We start from the raw sequence: 21,558 nt of genomic DNA, 5'->3' as shown, positions 1-21,558 counted from the left end.
GGCCTCCAGCCGCAACCGACCAGCTCGGAGACAACCATATACACTAGGCCTCCAGCCGCAGCCGACCAGCTCGGAGACAACCATATATACTAGGCCTCCAGCCGTAACCGACCAGCTCGGAGACAACCATATACACTAGGCCTCCAGCCGCAACCGACCAGCTCGGAGACAACCATATACACTAGGCCTCCAGCCGCAGCCGACCAGCTCGGAGACAACCATATACACTAGGCCTCCAGCCGCAGCCGACCAGCTCGGAGACAACCATATACACTAGGCCTCCAGCCGCAACCGACCAGCTCGGAGACAACCATATACACTAGGCCTCCAGCCGCAACCGACCAGCTCGGAGACAACCATATACACTAGGCCTCCAGCCGTAACCGACCAGCTCGGAGACAACCATATACACTAGGCCTCCAGCCGCAACCGACCAGCTCGGAGACAACCATATACACTAGGCCTCCAGCCGCAACCGACCAGCTCGGAGACAACCATATACACTAGGCCTCCAGCCGCAGCCGACCAGCTCGGAGACAACCATATACACTAGGCCTCCAGCCGCAGCCGACCAGCTCGGAGACAACCATATACACTAGGCCTCCAGCCGCAACCGACCAGCTCGGAGACAACCATATACACTAGGCCTCCAGCCGCAACCGACCAGCTCGGAGACAACCATATACACTAGGCCTCCAGCCGCAGCCGACCAGCTCGGAGACAACCATATACACTAGGCCTCCAGCCGCAGCCGACCAGCTCGGAGACAACCATATACACTAGGCCTCCAGCCGCAGCCGACCAGCTCGGAGACAACCATATACACTAGGCCTCCAGCCGCAACCGACCAGCTCGGAGACAACCATATACACTAGGCCTCCAGCCGCAGCCGACCAGCTCGGAGACAACCATATACACTAGGCCTCCAGCCGCAGCCGACCAGCTCGGAGACAACCATATACACTAGGCCTCCAGCCGCAGCCGACCAGCTCGGAGACAAGCATATACACTAGGCCTCCAGCCGCAGCCGACCAGCTCGGAGACAACCCTATACACTAGGCCTCCAGCCGCAACCGACCAGCTCGGAGACAACCATATACACTAGGCCTCCAGCCGCAGCCGACCAGCTCGGAGACAACCATATACACTAGGCCTCCAGCCGCAGCCGACCAGCTCGGAGACAACCATATACACTAGGCCTCCAGCCGCAGCCGACCAGCTCGGAGACAACCATATACACTAGGCCTCCAGCCGCAGCCGACCAGCTCGGAGACAACCATATACACTAGGCCTCCAGCCGCAGCCGACCAGCTCGGAGACAAGCATATACACTAGGCCTCCAGCCGCAGCCGACCAGCTCGGAGACAAGCATATACACTAGGCCTCCAGCCGCAACCGACCAGCTCGGAGACCACCATATACACTAGGCCTCCAGCCGCAACCGACCAGCTCGGAGACAAGCATATACACTAGGCCTCCAGCCGCAACCGACCAGCTCGGAGACAACCATATACACTAGGCCTCCAGCCGCAACCGACCAGCTCGGAGACAACCCTATACACTAGGCCTCCAGCCGCAACCGACCAGCTCGGAGACAACCCTATACACTAGGCCTCCAGCCGCAACCGACCAGCTCGGAGACAACCCTATACACTAGGCCTCCAGCCGCAACCGACCAGCTCGGAGACAACCATATACACTAGGCCTCCAGCCGCAACCGACCAGCTCGGAGACAACCATATACACTAGGCCTCCAGCCGCAACCGACCAGCTCGGAGACAACCATATACACTAGGCCTCCAGCCGCAGCCGACCAGCTCGGAGACAACCATATACACTAGGCCTCCAGCCGCAGCCGACCAGCTCGGAGACAACCATATACACTAGGCCTCCAGCCGCAACCGACCAGCTCGGAGACAACCATATACACTAGGCCTCCAGCCGCAGCCGACCAGCTTGGAGACAAGCATATACACTAGGCCTCCAGCCGCAGCCGACCAGCTCGGAGACAACCATATACACTAGGCCTCCAGCCGCAGCCAACCAGCTCGGAGACAACCATACCATCTGCAGTGCAGCACCACCACCTTCCAGTTAAACCTCGGTTAACTGGGAATGTCCCCCGGGCCCCCATACCAACGATGGGTCCCACACCATTGTTTTACCTTCCAAGATGAGAACCGCCTCCAAAGACCAACAACCGCCCAGGAACCAACATAACCCCCTCTTTTTTTTTTCTTCTTTCCCGGGGAGGGACCTGATACCCAACAAAACAGGGAGGGCGGGAGGGAAGCTCTGATCCTTCCTAACGTCCAGCTCCACTGACACCCCAACAGAACCCCCCACCCTAAGGTGCCGCAGACCCCACCTACACTCCACCTCTGCCAACCAGATAACCCCACAATCAAATCCCAACCCCCTGGAGCTAACTTTAACCCTTTCTGTTCTCCTTCACCACTCTGGCCTAGTCATGCATGCCCTTATCCACTACGGGCATTTCTATAAGGGGAGTCCCAACACACGTCTCCCTCTTTATATGAAGATTCTTATAATATATAAGCAATAACAAAACAATCAATACATGACATCATCCAGTGACGTCATCACGTAGGCATGCAGTAAGTATGACTCGGGTCTTACCTTCAATGGTGGCTCTCTTGGGCAGAATAGTGATGGCGCCTTCGGCTACATCCTCCAGGTGGCTTATTGGGCCGAGCTTGGTCCCCCAGCTGTCCGATCCCACCCAGATGAAGTGCCCCACTTTGTCAGCTCTCTTCACTGCAGCCAAAACCTGTCTGGGGAGATGAAGAAGACATGTGACAGCCTCAACCATCGTACACAAAGCTGACAATTCTCTGCCTACCGACACATTCCGGGGAAATGTTCGATGGAACTACCTTCAGATACATTGTTCCTTCCATAACTCAACATACATGGATCTTTTTTCTTTTTTTGGGTAAGCCATTGTCCACACTTGTCAGACACAGATCAGCCCCTGCTGCAGCCTCTCACCTTGTGACTGGTTGCAAAGTTACAATGTACAGTCTGATCACTGGGGGAGGGGAGACTGAGGTAACGCCTGCTAGTCCTTCTACAAAGTTACAATGTACAGTCTGATCACTGGGGGAGGAGACTGAGGAAATGACTCCTCCTCCTTCTACAAAGTTACAATGTACAGTCTGATCACTGGGGGAGGATACTGAGGAAATGCCTGCTCCTCCTTCTACAAAGTTACAATGTATAGTCTGATCACTGGGGGAGGGGAGACTGAGGAAATGCCTCCTCTGGTCTGTACAATGGCGATCTTTTTGTCATTGAATTCGGTGTGATGTTTCTTAAAGTGACAGGCACCATTAATGTGTTTCTTGTTTTGTGGTCAGTTTGGCTCAGTGGTCAGTACTTCTGTTTGGGGTTCTGGGGTCACCTCCTAGCCGGGTCACTGTCTGCATTAGGCTTGTGTGGGGTTCCTCCTGCACTCCAATGAAAGGTGAATTGGCCCCAGTGTATGTAGTGGGATGAGGACCTTAGACTGTAAGCTCCTGAGGGCAGGGATGGAGGTGAAGGTCGATGATTGGATCGATATACACCATGGAAGCTTCCAGCATCGCTCTCTGCAGTGCAGGACTGGAAGAGCTCAGGTGCCGGGTTGAAGGAAAGGGCTCAGGTACCAGGTTGCTGGAAGAGGTCAGGTGCCGAGTTGCTGGAAGAGCTCAGGTGCCGGGTTGCTGAAAGTGGTCAGGTGCCGGGTTGATGGAAGAGCTCAGGTGCCAGGTTGATGGAAGAGCTCAGGTGCCGGGTTGATGGCAGGGCTCAGGTGCCGGGTTGATGGCAGGGCTCAGGTGCCGGGTTGCTGGAAGGGCTCAGGTGCCGGGTTGCTGGAAGGGCTCAGGTGCCGGGTTACTGGAAGAGGTCAGGTGCCGGGTTGCTGGAAGGGCTCAGGTGCCGGGTTGCTGGAAAGGCTCAGGTGCTTCATTGCTGGAAGGGCTCAGGTGTCGGGTTGATGGCAGGGCTCAGGTGCCGGGTTGCTGTAAGGGTTCAGGTGCCGGGTTACTGGAAGAGGTCAGGTGCTGCGTTGCTGGAAGGGCTCAGGTGCCGGGTTGCTGGAAGAGCTCAGGTGTTGCGTTGCTGGAAGGGCTCAGGTGCCGGGTTGCTGGAAGGGCTCAGGTGCCGGGTTGATGGAAGAGCTCAGGTGCCGGGTTGATGGAAGAGCTCAGGTGCTGGGTTGATGGCAGGGCTCAGGTGCTGCGTTGCTGGAAGGGCTCAGGTGCCGGGTTGCTGGAAGGGCTCAGGTGCTGGGTTGATGGAAGAGCTCAGGTGCCGGGTTGATGGAAGAGCTCAGGTGCCGGGTTGATGGCAGGGCTCAGGTGCTGTGTTGCTAGAAGGGCTCAGGTGCCGGGTTGATGGAAGAGCTCAGGTGCCGGGTTGATGGAAGAGCTCAGGTGCCGGGTTGCTGGAAGGGCTCAGGTGCCGGGTTGCTGGAAGGGCTCAGGTGCTGGGTTGATGGAAGAGCTCAGGTGCCGGGTTGATGGAAGAGCTCAGGTGCCGGGTTGATGGCAGGGCTCAGGTGCTGCGTTGCTAGAAGGGCTCAGGTGCCGGGTTGCTGGAAAGGCTCAGGTGCCGGGTTGCTGGAAGGGCTCAGGTGCCGGGTTGCTGGAAGGGCTCAGGTGCCGGGTTGCTGGAAGGGCTCAGGTGCCGGGTTGCTGGAAAGGCTCAGGTGCCGGGTTGCTGGAAGGGCTCAGGTGCCGGGTTGCTGGAAGGGCTCAGGTGCCGGGTTGCTGGAAGGGCTCAGGTGTTGTGTTGCTGGAAGGGCTCAGGTGCTGGGTTGCTGGAAGGGCTCAGGTGCCGGGTTGCTGGAAAGGCTCAGGTGCCGGGTTGCTGGAAGGGCTCAGGTGCCGGGTTGCTGGAAAGGCTCAGGTGCCGGGTTGCTGGAAGGGCTCAGGTGCCGGGTTGCTGGAAGGGCTCAGGTGCCGGGTTGCTGGAAGGGCTCAGGTGTTGCGTTGCTGGAAGGGCTCAGGTGCTGGGTTGCTGGAAGAGCTCAGGTGCCGGGTTGCTGGAAAGGCTCAGGTGCCGGGTTGCTGGAAGGGCTCAGGTGCCGGGTTGCTGGAAGGGCTCAGGTGCCGGGTTGCTGGAAGGGCTCAGGTGCCGGGTTGCTGGAAGGGCTCAGGTGCCGGGTTGCTGGAAGATCTCACAAAGTGACAATGGCTGATTTGTGACATTGCGGTATGAAGTCACCTCCTGGCACCACATGTCGTCCATACAAGTCTCTCTCTTTGTAATTGGCTGGAGACATTAGAAGGCGGCGGGTCAATACGCAGCGCTGAGGTTTAGCAGATGAAAGCTATTGAAGACCAAAGAGACTCGGAAGAGACAGATAACAAAATAGCTGCTAATTGCACCTGTCCGAGGATTACTAATGACCGCCGTCTCCAGATTCGGATCTGAGGGAAGGAAAGTTCTGCCGGGAAATCCGAAGAGGATTTCTTCACATTTCCATCATTGTAACGTTTTCCTGAGAGGAGCTTCTGGAGGGACTTTCATATATTTATTGTCTGTATTGCAGGCTGTATACACCATTGTAGGTCGTCTTCCTGCGGAAATATTAAGATGATGACCCGAGAAGTGAGTCTCAGGTTCCTGAATGATTGTGAAGATGTCCCATCTGTCCGGGAATTCATTCATCCAACTCTGGAAAGCTCTCAAATGATAAAACGTCAGAGGAAGGCAAACTTGCCACAAATTCCACAGAAGTCCTTCCTAGAAGAGTGGAGGCCAGCAGAGCTTTCATGGGAGACAAATCCAACCTTCCATAATTCCATAGTTCCATGGTTCGGGAATGGGATGTCCAACAAGCTCCTAATGGCAAGATGGCCAGGTGTCCACTAACCTTTGGTTCTACAGCAAAGCAGGGGTGGTCAAATTTGTCGCTTCAGCGGTGGTGAAACTACAAATCCCATAAGGCACTGCAGGACTCTGACAGCCATAAGCATGACTCCCGGAGGTAGGGGGATGATGGGGATTGTAGTTTCACCACAGCTGGAATGTCAATTTGCGCCCATTAGTGATATCTGCTACTGATGATGGGTGAGAAGACCTGACAATTTATCCCAAAGTTGGTTGGTCGGGTTGAGGTCGTGGAGCAGGGAAGAAGCCCCATCTATAAACAGAAAGTCTTTGAAATTTCAGCTGGTTGGAAAACAATGTTCACATGTTGATCTAAGACCTAAAGTATGGCCTACTTTGTTTTGGGGTATTGGGGCTTCTCCTTCTCCAAGGCTTTGGGAGTCATAGATCTGTTGGTCGTAGGGATGGTAGTCACTCTACTAATATGATATTGGTGGTCTGAATTGTCTGCTGTGCCTCCAACTATACCGTCCTAGTCTGGGAAGACTTTGAATAAGATTTTGGAGGGTGTCTGTGAGGTCAGGTACTGATGTTGGATGAGAAGACCTGGCTCACCATCAATGTTCCAATTCATCTCAAAGGTGTTCAGCAGGGCTGAGGTCAGAGCTCTGCACAGGACACTGGAGTTCCTCCACACCAAATTGGTCTTCCATGTCTTTATGGAGCTGGCTTTGTACACAGGACAGTCATGGGGGAACAGAAAGGGACTTTGCCAAATGATGCCTTTGGGGACCTGGACATCTCCTTCCAAAAAAACTTGCTATTAATATGGAGTGCCACCCCCCCCTTTTGCAGCTATAACATCCTCCACTCTTCCGGAAAGACTTTCCACAAGATTTTGGAGGGTGTCTGTCGGAATTTGTATCCATTTGAGAGGTCAGGTACTGATGTTGGATGGGATGACTTGGCTCACCATTGGTGTTCCACCCCTGTTCAGTAGGTTGAGGACAGGGCTCTGTACAGGACACTCAAGTTCCTCCGCACCAAACTGGTCATCCATGTCTTTATTGAGTTGCCCTCCTCTAACCAGGCCATTATTATGGAGTTGATCCCCTTTGAGTCTATAACTCCTTCTGGGAGAACTTTCCACAAGATGTTGAAGGGAGTGTGTGGGAATTTGTGTCCATTTGTGAAGTCAGGTACTGGTGTTGGACGGGAAGACCTGGCTCACCATCAGTGTTCCAGTTCATCTCAAAGGTGTTCAGTAGGGTGAGGTTGGGGCTCTGTACAGGACACTTGTGTTCCTCCACACCAAACTGGTCATCCATGTCTTTATGGAGCTGGCTTTGTACACGGGGGGCAGTCATGGGGGGACAGAAAAGGGTCTTCACCAAACTGGTCATCCATGTCTTTATGGAGCTGACTTTGTACATGGGGGACAGTCATGGGGGGGGGGGGCAGAAAAGGGTCTTCACCAAACTGGTCATCCATGTCTTTATGGAGCTGGCTTTGTACACAGGGGACAGTCATGGGGGGGGGCAGAAAAGGGTCTTCACCAAACTGGTCATCCATGTCTTTATGGAGCTGGCTTTGTACACAGAGGACAGTCATGGGGGGTCAGAAAAGGGTCTTCACCAAACTGGTCATCCATGTCTTTATGGAGCTGGCTTTGTACACAGGGGACAGTCATGGGGGGGGGGGGCAGAAAAGGGTCTTCACCAAACTGGTAATCCATGTCTTTATGGAGCTGGCTTTGTACACAGAGGACAGTCATGGGGGGTCAGAAAAGGGTCTTCACCAAACTGGTCATCCATGTCTTTATGGAGCTGGCTTTGTACACAGGGGCAGTCATGGGGGGACAGAAAAGGGTCTTCACCAAATTGGTCATCCATGTCTTTATGGAGCTGGCTTTGTACACAGGGGACAGTCATGGGGGACAGAAAAGGGTCTTCACCAAACTGGTCATCCATGTCTTTATGGAGCTGACTTTGTACATGGGGGACAGTCATGGGGGGGGGGGGGCAGAAAAGGGTCTTCACCAAACTGGTCATCCATGTCTTTATGGAGCTGGCTTTGTACACGGGGGGCAGTCATGGGGGGACAGAAAAGGGTCTTCACCAAACTGTTACCACAAGGCTGGAGGAGCACAACTGTCTCCAATGTTTTGTATGATGGAGGATTACCAGGACCCGTCACTGGAGACACCTGAACCCCATCATTGGAAGGGGGATTTTTTGGTTTTGGGTGGAGTTTGAAAGGTCACAAGCTCTGATGGGTTTCTAATTGCTGTCTATGGCAGATGGGAAGATGTATTCTCCTTATTTGTTCTGGTGACCACTCTCACTGAGATAGAAAATGATGGGAAATGTACAATGTTACGGTTGTCACTGGAAGTAGAATAGAGGGAAATGTTCCGGTTCCAGTGAGAACTTTATACGAGGGACTTTCTCTTCACTGTGGATGGATTTTCACACGTTCGGTAGTATCAATAGACAAGGAGTGAAGGGAAACCTCCAATGAGACACGAGTTCTACCCCAATCCATACTTCACCCAACACCAATGGAACAACGGTTCTGCTGGCCATTGTGGACATGCGGGTGCTGCCATGGTTGAGCTCCAAAGTTGGCATCTTGGTCCCGGTGTCTTTACACAGCGAATCACTGACCTATATTAAGCATGTAGCCAGTAAAGTTGGGGCTTCTGACCTGTTGACCTGTTCGGGGTCAGTGGCTTACCAAGCAGTGAGGTGACAACCTATCCAATAATCGGGGGAGACCTTGGAAGTGATGTTGCCACCATTTGTCCTTTACCTGATGTCATTGTCATCAACGGCAAAGACCACCACAGCCCGGGCCTGGGGCGTCTCCAGCAGCTGCCGGACCAGCTTGTCGTAATCGCTGGCTTTGCGGTCGTTGGGGATTTTCAGAGATTGGGCAATGCAGAGTCCTCCTGTAGGGGGAGCAAGAGAGGAGAGCTGGTCAGGCCAATCAAATACAGCCATCCCCTTATACACAACAATGGTCTTTACAATATATACAGAAACAAAGTTACAATGTACAGTCTGATCACTGGGGGAGGAGACTGAGGAAACGCCTCCTCCTCCTTCTACAAAGTTACAATGTACAGTCTGATCACTGGGGGAGGGGAGACTGAGGAAACGCCTCCTCCTTCTACAAAGTTACAATGTACAGTCTGATCACTGGGGGAAGAGACTGAGGAAACGCCTCCTCCTCCTTCTACAAAGTTACAATGTACAGTCTGATCACTGGGGGAGGGGAGAATGAGGAAACGCCTCCTCCTCCTTCTACAAAGTTACAATGTACAGTCTGATCACTGGGGGAAGAGACTGAGGAAATGACTCCTCCTCCTTCTACAAAGTTACAATGTACAGTCTGATCACTGGGGGAGGGGAGACTGAGGAAACGCCGCCTCCTCCTCCTTCTACAAAGTTACAATGTACAGTCTGATCACTGGGGGAAGAGACTGAGGAAATTCCTCCTCCTCCTTCTACAAAGTTACAGTGTACAGTCTGATCACTGGGGGAGGAGACTGAGGAAATGCTTCCTCCTCCTTCTACAAAGTTACAATGTACAGTCTGATCACTGGGGGAGGGGAGACTGAGGAAATGCCTCCTCCTCCTTCTACAAAGTTACAATGTACAGTCTGATCTCCTCCTACAAAGTTACAATGTACAGTCTGATCACTGGGGGAGGGGAGACTGAGGAAATGCCTCCTCCTCCTTCTACAAAGTTACAATGTACAGTCTGATCTCCTCCTACAAAGTTACAATGTACAGTCTGATCACTGGGGGAGGGGATGTATTCCTGTGGATGGAGTCCCTGGAAGGTGTATTGTCCCCCATACACAGGAGATAACGGTTGTATTGGATTCATTTCCCGTCTCCTCGGAGGAGTTTATTGGGGTGATTCTGCGTCTGGCGCACATTGTTTGGATAGAGGAGGCGGAGAGATTGCGGCATCTTCTCACATCATGTAAAGTCGGGTCCCCGGAGCTCACCGTAGGGATATAAATTTTTATGAACTCACATTACACTCCCGAGGGGACTGCGGAGAATTTAATGCGATTTAATTAAAGTTTATGCGTTAACGTTTGTGAGGCGCGTTCTGCCGCCTTCGCTTTGTTTTAGGAGCCGCTAACCTGAGAAGAGCTCCGAGGATTGTGGGAGCCGACACCCCGGCGTCTTCCATCATAAAACACAAAGTCGTGTTGTCTTCATAGAACGATGAAATGTATGAAAATGTATCCGAAGCCGAGAACAATGATGTCATAGATCAGGTGACCCGCCCGCGGCTCGCATCACAGATGAGACTCTCCAGGTGATAGAATCAGATGAAAGTCCATCCAGACCAACCAGCAGAAGTGTTTCTGGAGCGTTTTTATGCCGTATTTATGAGCGATTTTATTTTAGACCCCCCGAGACCTGGAGGTGAGGGGAATCTTCCAATGGGGACCCCTGTTGGGGTCTTTCTATGGGGTCTGGGGGGGACAAGAAACATAAAGACACAGAAGAATGATTGGTGGTGGTCCATCGAGACGCCTCCTCTGATGGGGATCCTATCCATTACTGGCTCCCTTCTGGCTTTAGATACACTACGGGGTTCATTCATACTTCGGGGGTTCATTCACACTTCGGGGGTTCATTCACACTTCGGGGTTCATTCATACTTCAGGGGTTCATTCACACTTCGGGGTTCATTCACACTTTGGGGTTCATTCATACTTCAGGGGTTCATTCACACTTCGGGGTTCATTCATACTTCAGGGGTTCATTCACACTTTGGGGTTCATTCACACTTTGGGGTTCAGTCACACTTCCGGGTTCATTCACACTTCGGGGTTCATTCACACTTCGGGGGTTCATTCACACTTCGGGGTTCATTCATACTTCAGGGGTTCATTCACACTTCGGGGTTCATTCACACTTTGGGGTTCATTCATACTTCAGGGGTTCATTCACACTTCGGGGTTCATTCATACTTCAGGGGTTCATTCACACTTTGGGGTTCATTCACACTTTGGGGTTCAGTCACACTTCCGGGTTCATTCACACTTCGGGGTTCATTCACACTTCGGGGTTCATTCACACTTCAGGGGTTCATTCACACTTCGGGGTTCATTCATACTTCAGGGGTTCATTCACACTTCGGGGTTCATTCACACTTCCGGGTTCATTCACACTTCGGGGTTCATTCACATTTCGGGGTTCATTCGCACTTTGGGGTTCAGTCATACTTTGGGGTTCAGTCATACTTCAGGGCTCATTCACACTTCGGGGTTCCATTGCAGGGCGTTATGGATCATGTTAAGGCAGACCATTCAACAAATGCAGAAATGTGCCTATTTTTTACCGCTGCAGCCCCCCAACACTCAGGATAGGCAGTGCAGTGCAGTGTGTTGTGGGGTGCTCCTTACTGCCCTGTGCTGGGGTGGTAATCACAATGAATGGCACCACAACGCAGTGCAGGAGAGCGAGTTCATTGCCAATAATCGTGGTTCCGCCTGTTGGTGTGAGCGGGTTCTCAATCATGCAGGAAAATATAGGCAGCTGTCTTGGGTGGGGCCCTTAGGAGGCCCAAATGCTGGTACATGGACAGGCTTATAGGGCAGCAGGCTAAAGAACATCACCATTGTGTCCTATCATAGGTAAGTGTCCCATCGCAGGTAAGTGTCCTCCCAAGACTTCCATTATTGCAGCAACAATGCCTTATGGAATACGGATACCTCATACATGGGCCTACACATGGTTCTATACATGGTTCCATACATGGGTCTACTGTATCCATGGGTCTATACATGGGCCTACACATGGTTCCATACATGGTTCCATACATGGGTCTACTGTATCCATGGGTCTATACATGGGCCTACACATGGTTCCATACATGGTCCTACACATGGGCCTACACATGGTTCCATACATGGTCCTATACATGGGTCTACACATGGTTTCATACATGGGTCTACACATGGTCCTATACATGGGTCTACACATGGTTCCATACATGGGTCTACACATGGGCCTACACATGGGTCTACACATGGGTCTACACATGGGTCTACATATGGTTCCATACATGGTCCTACACATGGGCCTACACATGGGTCTACACATGGGTCTACACATGGGTCTATATATGGTTCCATACATGGGCCTACACATGGGTCTATACATGGGTCTGTACATGGGTCCATACATGGGTCCATACATGGGTCTGTACATGGGGCCACAGCACATGGCTGCTTTCATCAATGGGGCCACAGCACATGGCTGCTTTCAGGGTCACCAGACGGGTCAGTGGATCTCTCTGTGGGCCCCAGGCCGCTCCCTCGCTGGATCTGCTCAGCTGCCTCCCCCATCCGGCCTAATTGGATTATTAATTAAGTGAAATGGAGAGGAATTCTATTTTTCCAGCGATTTGGCAGCAGAGCGATCCTGTGTGAATCTCCTCCGTGGGGGAGGGGCGGGGGATCCTGTGTGAATCTCCTCCGTGGGGTTGTGTGGGGGGAGGGGCGGGGGATCCTGTGTGAATCTCCTCCGTGGGGTTGTGAGGGGGGAGGGGTGGAGGATCCTGTGTGAATCTCCTCCGTGGGGGAGGGGCGGGGGATCCTGTGTGAATCTCCTCCGTGGGGTTGTGTGGGGGGAGGGGCGGGGGATCCTGTGTGAATCTCCTCCGTGGGGTTGTGTGGGGGGAGGGTCGGGGGATCCTGTGTGAATCTCCTCCGTGGGGTTGTGTGGGGGGGAGGGTCGGGGGATCCTGTGTGAATCTCCTCCGTGGGGTTGTGTGGGGGGAGGGGAGGAGGATCCTGTGTGAATCTCCTCCGTGGGGTTGTGTGGGGGGAGGGGCGGAGGATCCTGTGTGAATCTCCTCCGTGGGGGAGGGGTGGAGGATCCTGTGTGAATCTCCTCTGTGGGGTTGTGAGGGGGGAGGGGTGGAGGATCCTGTGTGAATCTCCTCCGTGGGGGAGGGGTGGAGGATCCTGTGTGAATCTCCTCCGTGGGGTTGTGTGGGGGGAGGGTCGGGGGATCCTGTGTGAATCTCCTCCGTGGGGTTGTGTGGGGGGAGGGGCGGGGGATCCTGTGTGAATCTCCTCCGTGGGGTTGTGTGGGGGGAGGGTCGGGGGATCCTGTGTGAATCTTCTCCGTGGGGTTGTGTGGGGGGAGGGGCGGGGGATCCTGAGTGAATCTCCTCCGTGGGGTTGTGTGGGGGGGAGGGGCGGAGGATCCTGTGTGAATCTCCTCCGTGGGGTTGTGTGGGGGGAGGGTCGGGGGATCCTGTGTGAATCTCCTCCGTGGGGTTGTGTGGGGGGAGGGGCGGGGGATCCTGTGTGAATCTCCTCCGTGGGGTTGTGTGGGGGGAGGGTCGGGGGATCCTGTGTGAATCTCCTCCGTGGGGTTGTGTGGGGGGAGGGGCGGGGGATCCTGTGTGAATCTCCTCCGTGGGGTTGTGTGGGGGGAGGGGAGGAGGATCCTGTGTGAATCTCCTCCGTGGGGTTGTGTGGGGGGAGGGGTGGAGGATCCTGTGTGAATCTCCTCCGTGGGGGAGGGGTGGAGGATCCTGTGTGAATCTCCTCCGTGGGGTTGTGTGGGGGGAGGGTCGGGGGATCCTGTGTGAATCTCCTCCGTGGGGTTGTGTGGGGGGAGGGTCGGGGGATCCTGTGTGAATCTCCTCCGTGGGGTTGTGTGGGGGGAGGGGTGGAGGATCCTGTGTGAATCTCCTCCGTGGGGGAGGGGTGGAGGATCCTGTGTGAATCTCCTCCGTGGGGTTGTGTGGGGGGAGGGTCGGGGGATCCTGTGTGAATCTCCTCCGTGGGGTTGTGTGGGGGGAGGGGCGGAGGATCCTGTGTGAATCTCCTCCGTGGGGTTGTGTGGGGGGAGGGGCGGAGGATCCTGTGTGAATCTCCTCCGTGGGGTTGTGTGGGGGGAGGGGCGGGGGATCCTGTGTGAATCTCCTCCGTGGGGTTGTGTGGGGGGAGGGGTGGAGGATCCTGTGTGAATCTCCTCCGTGGAGTTGTGTGGGGGGAGGGGCGGGGGATCCTGTGTGAATCTCCTCCGTGGGGGAGGGGCGGGGGATCCTGTGTGAATCTCCTCCGTGGGGGAGGGGCGGGGGATCCTGTGTGAATCTCCTCCGTGTGAGAAGTTGGTGATCTGAGTGAGAATCCCGTCTGCAGACGATGAAACTCCACAACTGCCGGCGCTGAGAACGCCAACCAGACGAACGTCCCAGCAGACGAGTCTGAGGGGCCCCGGGCGGGGTAGTTATTGTTGGCCCACATGTGGAATTCAATGCTCACGCCTCCCTTGGCCAAGTAATTCAACCCATTCGGTTGTTGGCCCCTCCCACAAGGAGACTGCTGGCCGCTCAGGTGACACGCCCCCGAGGAAGCGGTGGACAATGTCATCTCCATGATTATCTCTGTAGTTTGGGTTATAGTGGGGATGAGACATCGGATCTGCAGAACCTCAATCCCGTCTTCAGACAGACCCCCCCCCCACAAGGACCCCCCCCCCACAAGGACCCCCCCCGGGGTGAAACCTTCTCTAGCCGGGTCTCTTGTTCTACCCTCATCAGTTGGGGGCCCAGTGTGTCTGCAATGTGCCTTCCCCAAGGGCCAAACTTGAACGAGAGCCCAAGGTGAGCAGGTGGGCCGGCATTACAGCCGGTATTAGTAGCCGCCATCTTCCTCCTGCCTGCAGCATATTGATGACATCATCCCAGGCAGGACCGCTTTTCCACCAATAAATGGTGGAGGATTATCTACCAATGATGGTGCTGCTCCTGGTGACAGGGATGTGAAGGAACTGACAGGTCCTCTTTAGTGTGCGCTTCCCCTTTAATTCCTCAGGCAGGGATGGCGGCGTGCCTCTTATATAACACCAGCTCTGCGTTGTGGGCGGAGCTCAGCCCTCCCCCAGCGTCTCCCTCATGTTTCCTCGGCTACACTCCATCCTCCAACGTCTATTTTTATATCTCAGAAGTTTTTTCCCCCCAGGCTGCTGATGGCGGATTTCTTCCTCACACCGACAATGGGGAATGGGGGGCCCTCTGACAGCACATGGGGGACCCCCAACCAGTGTTCAGTGTCTGATCTCTGCAAGGCTTTGATCACATTTCCTGCTGAGCTGCTCCACAGAGACCCTTCGCTCCCCCCCCCCCCCGAAAAATCAGAATCCAACTAAAGAGGAACATTCACTCCTTACAGTCCTCCCCTCCATTCCTGCACAGGTGTACCGGCTCCTCCCCTCCATTCCTGCACAGGTGTACCGGCTCCTCCCCTCCATTCCTGCACAGGTGCCCCGGCTCCTCCCCTCCATTCCTGCACAGGTGTACCGGCTCCTCCCCTCCATTCCTGCACAGGTGTTCCAGCTCCTCCCCTCCATTCCTGCACAGGTGTACCGGCTCCTCCCCTCCAGTCCTGCACAGGTGTTCCGGCTCCTCCCCTCCATTCCTGCACAGGTGTTCCGGCTCCTCCCCTCCATTCCTGCACAGGTGTACCGGCTCCTCCCCTTCAGTCTTGCACAGGTGTAGCGGCTCCTCCCCTTCAGTCTTGCACAGGTGTAGCGGCTCCTCCCCTTCAGTCTTGCACAGGTGTAGCGGCTCCTCCCCTTCAGTCTTGCACAGGTGTAGCGGCTCCTCCCCTTCAGTCTTGCACAGGTGTAGCGGCTCCTCCCCTTCAGTCTTGCACAGGTGTAGCGGCTCCTCCCCTTCAGTCTTGCACAGGTGTAGTGGCTCCTCCCCTCCAGTCCTGCACAGGTGTAGCGGCTCCTCCCCTCCAGTCCTGCACAGGTGTAGCGGCTCCTCCCCTCCAGTCCTGCACAGGTGTAGCGGCTCCTCCCCTCCAGTCCTGCACAGGTGTAGCGGCTCCTCCCCTCCAGTCCTGCACAGGTGTAGCGGCTCCTCCCCTCCAGTCCTGCACAGGTGTAGCGGCTCCTCCCCTCCAGTCCTGCACAGGTGTAGCGGCTCCTCCCCTCCAGTCCTGCACAGGTGTAGCGGCTCCTCCCCTCCAGTCCTGCACAGGTGTAGCGGCTCCTCCCCTCCAGTCCTGCACAGGTGTACAGGCTCCTCCCATCCAGTCCTGCACAGGTGTACAGGCTCCTCCCATCCAGTCCTGCACAGGTGTACCAGCCCCTCTCCTCCAGGGAATGCGGTCAGTGAGATAGGGAATGCGGTCCACTTCAAAGGTGTTCAATAGGGTTGAAGTACTGATGTTGGGTGAGAAGACCCGGCTCACTATCAGTGTTCCAATTCCCCCCCGAAGGTGTTCCGTACGGATGAGGTCAGGGCTCTGTACAGGACACTGGAGTTCCTCCACACCAAACTGGTCATCCATGTCTTTATGGAGCCGGCTTTGTACACGGGGGACAGTCATGGGGGGACAGAAAAGGGTCTTCACCAAACTGTTACCACAAGGCTGGAGGAGCACAATTGTCTCCAACGTCTTTGTATGATGGAGGATTACCGGGACCCTTCACTGGAGACACCTGAACCCCATCATTTGGAGGGTGCACATACTTTTTCCATATAGTGGTAGCTGTAATGGTCAGGTGTCCATAAATGTTTGGCCAAATAATATATATTGTGTATGTTAGCACAGTGGCTCAGTAGTTAATACTTCTTTGCAGCACTGGCTCCTTGGTTTAAATCTCAGTCAGGACAATATCTGCATGGAGTTTGTGTCTTCTCCGGGTATTGTAGTTCCCTCCCACACTCCACAAGAGTTAATTGGCTCCTGACTATCATTTATGTGAGATGGGGACCTTCGAGTGTCAGCTCCAGGGGGGCAGGGACTGAGGTCCACGCACAGTATGTGCAGCGCTGTGTATATGGTTGGCACTCTACCTGTGGTATATATTATATATTTGTAGAGTCAGGAGTTACTGCGATGCTCCATTGTGACAAGATGATTAGCGGCAAAGAAAATGCTGTATTATTCTTCTCTCTGGATCTCCGGGAGCGGCTGGTAGAGGAGCCATTGACCTCCTAAACAAATGAAAGAACATGGAGTTGGTGGCCTTTGTTGATAAATGCTATCAGCTGGCAGGAGAAGCTCAGCTGTTTAATAAGAAGGAGCGAGCGGAGATGGGGGGGGGGGGGGTGGAGTGCGTCTGCTGCGTGCGGCTGTCAGCGCAATGACAGATCAGGAGCAGGTAGGTAAAAATAGGCCGGTGTGATTTCCCACCTTCTCACAGCTCGGAGAGGAGGAGACAAATTTTATTTCGGCTTTTATTCCAGCTAAGGAGGTTTAAATTAGATCAGGTGTCATAATCTCATCCCACGTTCAGCAGATGCTTCCTGATGCTGAGAGTCCCGTGATTCAGCAATGTATTCCAGCCATGGTGCCTGAGGAGGACTGGATGAATAAAGGTGTGATGGGGGAGGGGGGCTCTGTGATCATCCCACCAGGACACATACAGAACAGTACAGCTCCAAAATATGTATTTCCTGATGTTCTGTGTCTGGCCTGAACATACACTATATTGCCCCAAATATTGGACCTCCAGCCTTCCCACACACATGACCCATAATGGCCCCCCAGTCTTAGTCTGTAGGGTTCAATATTGAGTTGTCCCTGCCCTCTCCACACACATGACCTTTAATGGCCCCTCCCAGTCTTAGCCCGTAGGGTTCAATATTGAGTTGGCCCCGCCCTTTCCACACACAGGACCTTTAATGGCCCCCCCAGTCTTAGTCTGTAGGGTTCAATATTGAGTTGTCCCCGCCCTCTCCACACACATGACCTTTAATGGCCCCTCCCAGTCTTAGCCCGTAGGGTTCAATATTGAGTTGGCCCCGCCCTTTCCACACACATGACCTTTAATGGCCCCCCCAGTCTTAGTCCGTAGGGTTCAATATTGAGTTGGCCCCGCCCTCTCCACACACATGACCTTTAATGGCCCCTCCCAGTCTTAGCCCGTAGGGTTCAATATTGAGTTGGCCCCGCCCTCTCCACACACATGACCTTTAATGGCCCCTCCCAGTCTTAGCCCGTAGGGTTCAATATTGAGTTGGCCCCGCCCTTTCCACACACAGGACCTTTAATGGCCCCCCCAGTCTTAGTCCGTAGGGTTCAATATTGAGTTGGCCCCGCCCTCTCCACACACATGACCTTTAATGGCCCCTCCCAGTCTTAGCCCGTAGGGTTCAATATTGAGTTGGCCCCGCCCTTCCCACACACATGACCTTTAATGGCCCCCCAGTCTTAGTCCGTAGGGTTCAATATTGAGTTGGCCCCGCCCTTTGCAGCTATAACAGCTTCACCTCTTCTGGGAAGGCCGTCCACAAGGTTTAGGAGGGTGTCTATAGGAAGGTTGGACCATTCTTCCAGAAGCACATTTGTCAGGTCAGGCACTGATGTCGGGGGAGGAGGCCTGGCTCGCAGTCTCCGCTCTAATTCATCCCAAAGGTGTTCTATGGGGTTGAGGGGTTGGGGTTAATGTTAGCCTCAGGGTTGGAGTTGGGATGGGAGTTGGGGTTGGAGTTGGGGTTAGGGTTAATGTTAGCCTCAGGGTTGGGGTTAGGGTTAATGTTAGCCTCAGGGTTGGAGTTGGGATGAGAGTTGGGGTTGGAGTTGGGGTTAGGGTTAATGTTAGCCTCAGGGTTGGAGTTGGGATGAGAGTTGGGGTTGGAGTTGGGGTTAGGGTTAATGTTAGCCTCAGGGTTGGGGTTGGAGTTGGGGTTGGGGTCAATGTTAGCCTCAGGGTTGGGGTTGGGGTTAATGTTAGCCTCAGGGCTGGAGTTGGGGTGAGAGTTGGGGTTGGGGTTAGGGTTAATGTTAGCCTCAGGGTTGGAGTTGGAGTTGGGGTTGGGGTTAATGTTAGCCTCAGGGTTGGAGTTGGGGTTGGGGTTAATGTTAGCCTCAGGGTTGGAGTTGGGGTCAATGTTAGCCTCAGGGTTGGGGTTGGAGTTGGGGTTGGGGTTAATGTTAGCCTCAGGGTTGGAGTTGGGATGAGAGTTGGGGTTGGAGTTGGGGTTAGGGTTAATGTTAGCCTCAGGGCTGGAGTTGGGATTAGGGTTTTTATGTCCACAACAGGTCCAGGACCTTTAGTTAGTTCAGTTGGACCTTTTTAGAGAGAAGGAGAGGATCTTCTGTTTCCTTAGGAATCACGCAAAGCGTATTTCACCCTTAAATCCCACCAAAACAGCCTTACTTTAGTCCTCCACATTAACTCCAATACATTTTGCGGATTTGGTGAAATTTCATCAGAATCACAGACTTTCCCTGATGCCTCAGCAAAACCTTCAGATTTCATTTATCTTTACTGGAAACTATAAAACGAAGATTTCAGCACTGGAGTCCCCGAGAGTTGTTAGAATCCCAAGGGTCTAGTCCCTCAGAAATCAATGGTTGATCCGTCCCTTTTGGTGATCTATCCTCCATCTTTCCTGCACATGAAGGCTTGGCTGAGTCTGTGTATTTGGTGAATGAAGAGAGAGAAGGAAAGAGGTCCATCCTTTCCTATCTGGGTGAAGGACAATATCAATTAGCAGGTTTATGAAAATTCCGGCGCAGATATTTCCCAGGAAGCAGGGTTGTCACCTACTAAAACCGAAGATCCTCATTGGAACCACAAACCTCCCAACCAATAATATGAGCTTCCATAACTGTGTCCTGACATGTTTTTGTTAAAAAAAAGTCACAAATCATCTTTCGCTGCAATTAGGGATGATCTTCAACTTTGGGTCAACCGTGACTTCAGCCTGAGACCGAGCTGATTGCAGGTCACCGATTGAGGGAACTAAATGGCCAGATGTGGGCAGCTCACCTACCCACCTGAACCTCCATCTGCCACATCCAGAAGTCATTCATTCGGTGGTGGTATTACTACGGCCACTGAAAGAAGCTTCCGGCCAATCACTGGCGTGTCTCATATTGTGAACGAGCCGCCGGCCATCTTGGGTGACGTCACTGACTACATATTGCCATGGCCACATTTGGTCAATGACATCAGCCGGGTTCCTCCATGCTGCTGTCCACATTCAGGCTGCCAGGAGATGAGCGTTGTGTGGGACTTTATGTGGTCAGTGATGTCACCCCAGATACCTCCATGATTTAGCAACAATGGATCTTTTTTATTGTCACTTTTGCTGGAGAACATTGTTCAGATGTACGGATTCACATGCAGGTTCAAGGCATCCACCAAACATGTCACTTAAAGGAATTGCGTATTTTTAATGTTGCCGTTTGAGCCCTATTAAAAGGCCCCCCACCCCCACCCCCACCCACCGAATGGCATGTAAAAACATTATTTTGCATTGGTACCTGTCTCCAGGGCTGCTGTTAGAAATCGCAGGGCCCTGTGGAGCCTACCTGGCAGGGTACAGATTGCCCACTGTGTTCATTCAGGAAAGTATGGGGATATGTAACATATTTACCACCCCCCTCCTGAAATGACCCCCCGTGTGCCCTCAGCAGCTCTAGGCGGGAGAGAGAGGAGGGAAGGCAGCAGTGCTGCAAAGTAAAGGGCACACGAGGGGCCTGGACAGCAAGTGATAGGGGGCACACAGGCAGGTCCGGACAGTAGGGGGGTGGGGGGGGGGGTGCAGATATTAGAACCGAGCCCCCTGCAGTGCAGCCGGAGGGGGTGAGAGGAGGAAAAGCCGGCAGCGCTGCAGGGAGAGCCACAAGAGGATCAGTGTCAGCACTAAGGCGGTACATTCGGCCCCCCTGCTCAGCAGGTGCCTGGGCCCCCCCCCATTTGAAGTGATGGGGCCCGGGCCCAGTAAAGGAAGGCTGCCTGGATTTCCCTATCAGTGGCCCTTCATATCCCCCATAGCAATGCCCAGCTACCGTTGTCCTTAAATCCCCAAAAGCTTGAAAACTGCTAAGAAATAACAACATGATTTGGTTCCTAAAGACCCCGATGGGGTTCGGGGCGACAAGTTCGGGATTTGGGAGTTTTTTCATGTGTTGGGTTCAGTTCACCGGAACCTTCAAGGGAAGAGATTATTCTGGTCGTCTGTCACTCTACGGTATATGGTGGGATCGCTCCGAAGGGTCACATGACTATCGGATGGGAAAGACCTTCACCCCCCCGGCATGCATCTACCTTCATCTCCCTCCCCTTGTCCGTGCAGTCATTCATGAATGAGCCGGAACTATAAACCCCTCCGTCCTCCATCCGTCTGACATCATGGAGCCGGGCTCTGAAGACATCATCAGAATTTATCAGCGCCATAAAGGCCGTCCTGGCTGTTTTTACATGTTAATTCTCGGCGCTGTCAGGACGAGTTACAATGAGAAAACAGACAAATTGCCTTGACTTCCCGGGCAGAATTGGGCCCAGTATGAGCTATTTGCCTATTAACCGCAAATGACTGCCTCATAATTGGTTGCTCTCCCATCTCCGGGCGGTAACAGTATACAGTAATGTCATTTGGACAGGTTTTATTAAGTAATTTTGTTTTCAAGTGTGCGGAAAGAGCTGTAAACGCGCGGTGGGGGAAGGAGCGCCGTAGGTGCTCCGAGCGCCCAATCAGAGGGGCTGTATTTTACCTTTATTTGGTAAATCTGTGTTGTAGGTTTTATGAGACTTCTGTATCACTCTCCGCGCCGCCGGCAGGTTTAGTGTCTGCGCCCTAAAAACGACACACACCCCATAAAACATTACTGATGTCCATAGAGTACGATGTTTACAGAGGGGTCTGAGGGAGGATGAGCGCCGACCATGAAGAGCGCCGACCATGAAGAATGCCCAC

General features: G+C 53.7%; 1 protein-coding gene across 1 annotated transcript in view; it reads right to left on the bottom strand.

Moving 5' to 3' along the window:
* Positions 1 to 2,587: 2,587 nt before the first annotated feature.
* LOC149428528 (metabotropic glutamate receptor 7-like) overlaps positions 2,588 to 21,558 on the bottom strand; it is a 51,274-nt gene continuing 32,303 nt past the window's right edge. The window contains exons 2-3 of the mRNA XM_089667299.1: positions 8,653 to 8,791; positions 2,588 to 2,795 (exon numbers count right to left, since the gene is read on the bottom strand). Of these exons, the coding sequence (XP_089523425.1) occupies positions 2,588 to 2,795; positions 8,653 to 8,791 (347 nt within the window). The remainder of the gene's footprint in view (positions 2,796 to 8,652; positions 8,792 to 21,558) is intronic.

The sequence above is a fragment of the Staurois parvus genome, unplaced genomic scaffold (genome assembly GCF_062004578.1).
Source record: "Staurois parvus isolate SC_StPar_1 unplaced genomic scaffold, SC_StPar_1.0 ptg003161l, whole genome shotgun sequence".
NCBI lineage: Eukaryota > Metazoa > Chordata > Amphibia > Anura > Ranidae > Staurois > Staurois parvus.
Note: the sequence above shows the minus strand (reverse complement) of the source record. Positions and strands in the feature narration are given on the sequence as shown.